General features: G+C 34.0%; 1 protein-coding gene across 1 annotated transcript; it reads left to right on the top strand.

Annotated features, from left to right (window-relative positions):
• Window positions 1-1,055: 1,055 nt before the first annotated feature.
• LOC148190753 (protein NRT1/ PTR FAMILY 2.13-like) lies at window positions 1,056-3,340 on the top strand. Its single transcript, XM_088101182.1, has 3 exons — window positions 1,056-1,253; window positions 1,845-2,395; window positions 2,469-3,340. Exons 1-3 carry the CDS (start codon window positions 1,071-1,073, stop codon window positions 3,310-3,312), a joined length of 1,578 nt encoding a protein of 525 aa, XP_087957308.1. The 5' UTR covers window positions 1,056-1,070; the 3' UTR covers window positions 3,313-3,340.
• Window positions 3,341-6,051: the final 2,711 nt, after the last annotated feature.

Here is a 6,051-nt window from a genome sequence, read left to right as displayed (position 1 = left end):
TATTCATTATTTTACTTTTTAATTTCTTTTTTTTCTTTATAAATATAGAAAATTATTTTTTAATGACTATATTACTCTTAATAGCGGTTGTATTTGATGTAAAAAAACATTTTTCTTAGTTTAAACGACATCCTTATAATATGTTACTTATGAATGAGAACAATTGTACTAAAAAGGTTTGGTTGCCTTTTGATGTGAAGCTAACATTCTTTTCTTCCTTTTTCTTCCTTTTTCTTCCTTTTTCTTCTTGCTTTATTAAATTAAGAAATCTATCTTTCCCCTTGTTGTCTTTAATCGAGAAGATATTAATAAACTTGAGGATCAATAAATAACAGTCTAGATAGCTCACTAAAGGCATAGAAACATCGTAAGTATGTTTGAAAATTCCTCGTAACAATGTCCATGCAGAAAATGGAAAATAAACAACAAGAAACGCCATTTAATTAAAGCAGAAATAAGTTGTTTTAAGAATAGTTTTAAAAACGTTATTTATTATTTTCTTAATTTTCCTTTTTTAATTTAGCAAAGTTAAGTTCTCTGTTAAAATTAATAAATTTTAAACTAAAAGTAACTTCTCTAAAATTCTTTTGAAGTCAAATAACCCATCCCTTTAATTATGTGATTGTGGACTTTAACGTGCTTCTCTCCCTATCAATTCAAAACTAAATTTTGATTGGTTGCACGTCTACAAAGACATTAAAAATCTTCAAAAAATAATTTTTGATTGGCTGTCGATATTTAAAAATGCGGATGCACAGAAATCATACCTTAAGTAGAAATTAATGAAGATAGAGAATAAGATTAACGACTCAAGATTGTTGTCCAGTTGCTTCAGGAAGTGGAAATCAAGTATAAAATCACTTAGAAGACCTTTAGATTCCTCAAATTCAAGAGCAATGGAAAACAAGCCAGGATGGAGGGCCATTTCTTACATCTTAGGTCTGTCTAAAAAAAATGTTCATGCATACCATTAAGATGTGCCATTTGCTATGATCAAATTGAGCTAACTCAGCTTTTGTATGGTGTGGTTTGCAGGATATCAAATAGTTCAGAGGATTGCAACATTAGGTATGATGGGAAATCTCATGGTGTATTTGTTGCAATTCTTCAACTTGGGTCAGGTTGCTGCTGCAAATGTTCTTGCCACAGTGGCAGGAGCTAGCAATTTAACAGCTGTTATTGGTGCCTGTGTTGCTGATGCTTATCTAGGGAAATTCAAAACCATTGTTATTTCATCATTTGGAGCACTTGTGGTATATGCTCTCATCCATTTTCGTGAAACACCTACCACCTAATAACCTTATGCCAATTTAATTTGGAACTCTTCATTTTATGATTCAATGTAGTCTAGGTTTAGGGAATTACCACACTTAACAGTGATTTCATTCCATGAGCTTACAAATTCATAAATTTGACTATCCAAAGTTTAAAGATATGCTTAGTTAGGTGTAAACTCTCGTTGATCCAAATTTAAATCAGAAATTTTCTGTTGACATAGTTAAAAGACACTCACACGAGGAATTAACAGACACCAGGTCAACTTCATTTCACTAGTTGTTCATTTATACAAGGAATTTAAAATCATTTGGTTTCTTCAAAATTGATTTTAATCTTTCTATTTGATAAGCAATGATTTTAGTCGTTTTATTCTTTAAATTCAGTAAATTGTCTCTCTAATTACGAACTTCATCTTTGACCATGAATGAAATCAAACAAATTTCAAACATATACCAAACCTAGTTCCTGTCACATGTTAACTGACATAAAGCATTTTTTTATGCTCGTTAATATATTTTTTGTTATCTTTTATGATTCTATGTGTTGGCTTTGTTGGTGATTGTTAGGGAATGGTGATACTAACACTGACAGCTCTGCCACAACTTCATCCTCCAAGTTGCACTTCAACGGAGCACTGTGTTCCTCCAACGAGTTTCCAACTTGGGTTCTTCATTTTAGGCAATGGTTTGCTGGCTCTGGGCACAGGGGCAATGGGACCATGCGCTATTCCCTTTGCGATTGATCAGTTTGACTCAACTAGCTCTGACGGAAGGAAAGGAATGAGCAGATTCTTTAATTGGTTCTTCACTTCAGTGACAGTTATCCAGTTAATCAGTCTGACAGCAGTAGTTTACCTCGAGAACAAAAGCTGGATCTTGAGTTTTGGAACGTTAAGTCTTCTCATGTCATTTTCAATTATCATATTATTTGTTGGAGCTAGCGTTTATGTTTATATTCCACCAGAGGGCAGCATATTTTCTGGTATTGTTCAGGTGTTTGTTGCAGCTTATAAGAAGCGTCACCTCAAAATTCCAGTAATAGAAGATGAGGGTCTTTACTATGATCCCCCGGTGGATGCAAAAACACTACTGAAGATGCCCTCAACCCAACAACTCAGGTAATGTGTTACTCCTCAGCTAATTAGAACAATATTTCTCTGGTACTGAAGGAGCTATTTGATTTTTGAACAGGTGTTTAAACAAAGCTGCCCTGATAGGACACAATGAACTTGACGCAGGCGGTAGTGTAAAACATCCATGGAGGCTTTGCAGCATTCAGCAAGTGGAAGAAGTCAAATGTTTGATAAAAATGCTTCCAATCTGGGCTTCTGGTATTCTTTGCTTGATTCCCGTAGTACAACAAGGCACCTTCCCAGTATCGCAGGCCTTGAAAATGGACCGTCATCTTGGAGCAAACTTCACACTTCCACCTGCAACCTACAACGTGGTGTCCCTAATCACCATTATCATATTCCTACTATGCTTTGACCTCTTTCTGCAACCAGTATTAGCAAAAGTGACCAAAAACGAGGAGGGTCTCACGAGCCTTCAGAAGATAGTGATCGGTGATATATGCTCCGTTCTCACAATGCTGTGTGCTGGCTTGGTGGAGTGGCGAAGAAGGGGTCTGGCAATCTCACATGGTGCGCCTGATGGGGTGGTCCCCATGAATGCAATGTGGCTGGCACCACAATTTGTGTTCTTGGGATTGTGTGAGATACTTACCGTTGTTGGACACACTCAGTTCTACAGCACTGAGTCACCAGATAATATGAAAAGCATAGGAAATTCGTTGCAGTTTCTTGTGATGGCATTTTCAATTTACGTTGGCACGTTGATGGTGAATGTGGTGAACAAAGTAACTCGAAAGCATGGTGGAATTGATTGGCTCAACGATGACATCAACGCTGGCAGATTGGACTATTATTACTTCCTCCTAGCAGGATTTGCTTCTTTAAATCTTTTCTACATCTTGTTGTGTGTTAAATGCCACCATTACAAGGCGGTCATTGACAATAACACTCTATTTGAATAATGATGAGAATAACACTCTCAATTTGAATAATGACGAGGATAACACTCTAGAGATCATCTAATGATTTTATCAAAATCTATCGTTTAGTGATTTGATTGTGTAATAATAGACTATGCTCAACTCGATAGTAATGAGTATAGTTTTATCGCCTGCTTTAATCTTAAATTTGTATCGTCAACATGTTTCATTTGAAGGGCTTAAATAATCCTTTTCTCTAGTGATTTTAGTATTATTTGATAAATGCTTTTTACAAAACATTATAATAGATATACATAAACAAATTCTTGATAGTTTACGTTATCAGCAAAACCATCAAAACAATAGACGTGGGTACTATATCAATTGATTTAAACACAAAAACGAGAGGTGAATTGGTTTGTTAATAAAATTTTGTCTTTTAAAAAAATTCGGTTTTATAAACTGATTTTACAACTAAAATCGATTCTTTATAAATAACAACAAGAAAGATAAAAAAATTACACAAGTAGTTTTATATTGATTTGGATCAAAAGATCTCTCGTTCAATTGTTAATCTCTCTAAAGAGGGATTAACCCATCATCATTAACAAATAACCACAAATTACGATCATAGAGAAGAAAGATCGGGTTAGAAAACACCTCTCTTGAAAACATAAGAGATTAACAATACATCCTTTGACACACAAAGGATGAACAACACCTCCTTTGACACACAAAGTGTTGATAGGGGGAGCTACGTACAGCTGAACCCATATCTCACATATGAATTTTTGATGATGACAAAAGAAATGTTTTATAGCTTCTTGCACAACAAAATGACAAAACAACTGCTTGATTATATTTGTGATTGTGCTTAAACTATTTGGCATATGTATTTAGTGATTGAAAATCAATCATTGATTGAAACACATTGCACGTTGCATATCTACATGAAATAATTGATTACATTGTTTGCATAATCTATTAAAATTTGCCACATATTAGTATATGCTTATCAGAGGCAAAACAACTATGGTTTAGCCGATTACATTAATTGTATAATCGATTAAAACACGTTGATATGTCAGTATATGAATGTTGAGTGCATTAAAGTGTTTTGAATGGAAAAAGTTTTCAAATTTGTTTAAGTATGGAACTTAACCGATTATATTAATTTTCTAATCGGTTAAAATGTGTCTAAAGTGAAAATCATTTTCGTTAGAAGCCATAATTGTTAATAACGGTCGTATTTTGAATATTGTGGCTTGTATGTTTTATATAATCGATTGCATGCAATTTTAATCTGTTAAATCTTATGCAGATGTAAAATTGTTAAAGCAGAAGGAAAATCTTAACATATTATATTAAATGCCTAATCGATTAAATTGCGTCAAAGTTGAGAAATCTATAAATAGATGGATTTCTCTTTGCTCTCAATGATTTTGATGATCTTAATCTTTCATAACTAACTTAATTGTTGAGATTTAATTGTACGAGCGTCCTGATTTCTTGAAGAATCAAAGATTGCTTAATTGGAAGGAAATCCATACGATTCTTGCAAGACTGAAGTGCTTTAACATTGATGATCAAATTTGCACATCTAGTGTATTCTACTGTGATCAATGTTCATCTACAATCTGGTTGATTGTGTCCTGTTGTTGCACGCCAGGAAGAGAATGTGGAGTTCTAGTTCTTAGAGTTGAGATTGCTCTAAGGTGATAGAAAGTGGGGATAACTTTCTAGGTTATGCTATAGGTGATATTGAGTTGGGAAAAGAGAATACATTGGAGATGGTTGTTCTTTGTATGTCTTGCTTGTAAAACTCTATCAATATGGTGGATCCCTTCATCTTAGGTTGATTGAAGGAACACTGAATGTAGGTGTGACCGAACTAGTATAAATTTTTGTGTTGATCTTTCATTCCAAAAAACTTGAAAGATTTTGAAAACCTATTTAAAGAACAATTTTTAAAGGGAAAAACCAATTCACCCCCTATTTGAGATAATTGGCCTAACTTTTTCTACAATTGGCACCAGAGCTAGGAATTCGAATTTTTCTCGAATTTTAATCAGTTAGGTTTTACGTATAATTGATTAAATTATTCTTGATGGCCAATGTATCTCAAACTTTTGGAGAAGGTGCATCTACATATAGACCACCACTGTTTGCTAGTGAAAACTACCCTTTTTAGAAAATCAGACTGAAAATTTTCTTGGAATCAATTGACAAGAGAGTTTAGGATGCTATGATCAATGGTCCTTATGAGCCTACAAAAGTGATAGATGGCAAGACTGTGATCACAAACTTCTCTGAGTGGAATTTGGATGAAAGTACGATGTTAAGGCAAAGAACATCATTTCCTCTACATTGGCTATTGATGAGTTCTTTAGAATATCAACCTACACAACTGCAAAAGATATGTGGGATGTCCTTAAGGTAACTCATGAGGGAACAAATGAAGTCAAGAGAGCTATAAAGAACTCTCTAATGCAGGAATATGAGATGTTTAGAATGAAGGCTGGAGAGACAATATATGATGTTGAAAAATGATTTACACATATTATCAATCATCTTATTCCTCTTGGAAATACTGTTGATAAAGAAGAGATTAATATCAAGATCCTGAAAAGTCTCAGCAAAAACTGGCAACCTAAAGTCACTACAATATCAGAATCTAGAGATCTTACAACCATGAACATGGCTACCTTGTTTGCAAAGCTGAGAGATCATGAGCTAGAATTAGGCAGATTGAGGGAAGAAGAAGAAAGTGAGCAAAAAAAT

Source organism: Vigna umbellata, chromosome 11 (assembly GCF_029865625.1).
Source record: "Vigna umbellata cultivar VRB3 chromosome 11, Vumbellata_1.0, whole genome shotgun sequence".
Classification (NCBI taxonomy): domain Eukaryota; kingdom Viridiplantae; phylum Streptophyta; class Magnoliopsida; order Fabales; family Fabaceae; genus Vigna; species Vigna umbellata.
This window is presented reverse-complemented; position numbering and strand designations above follow the sequence as displayed.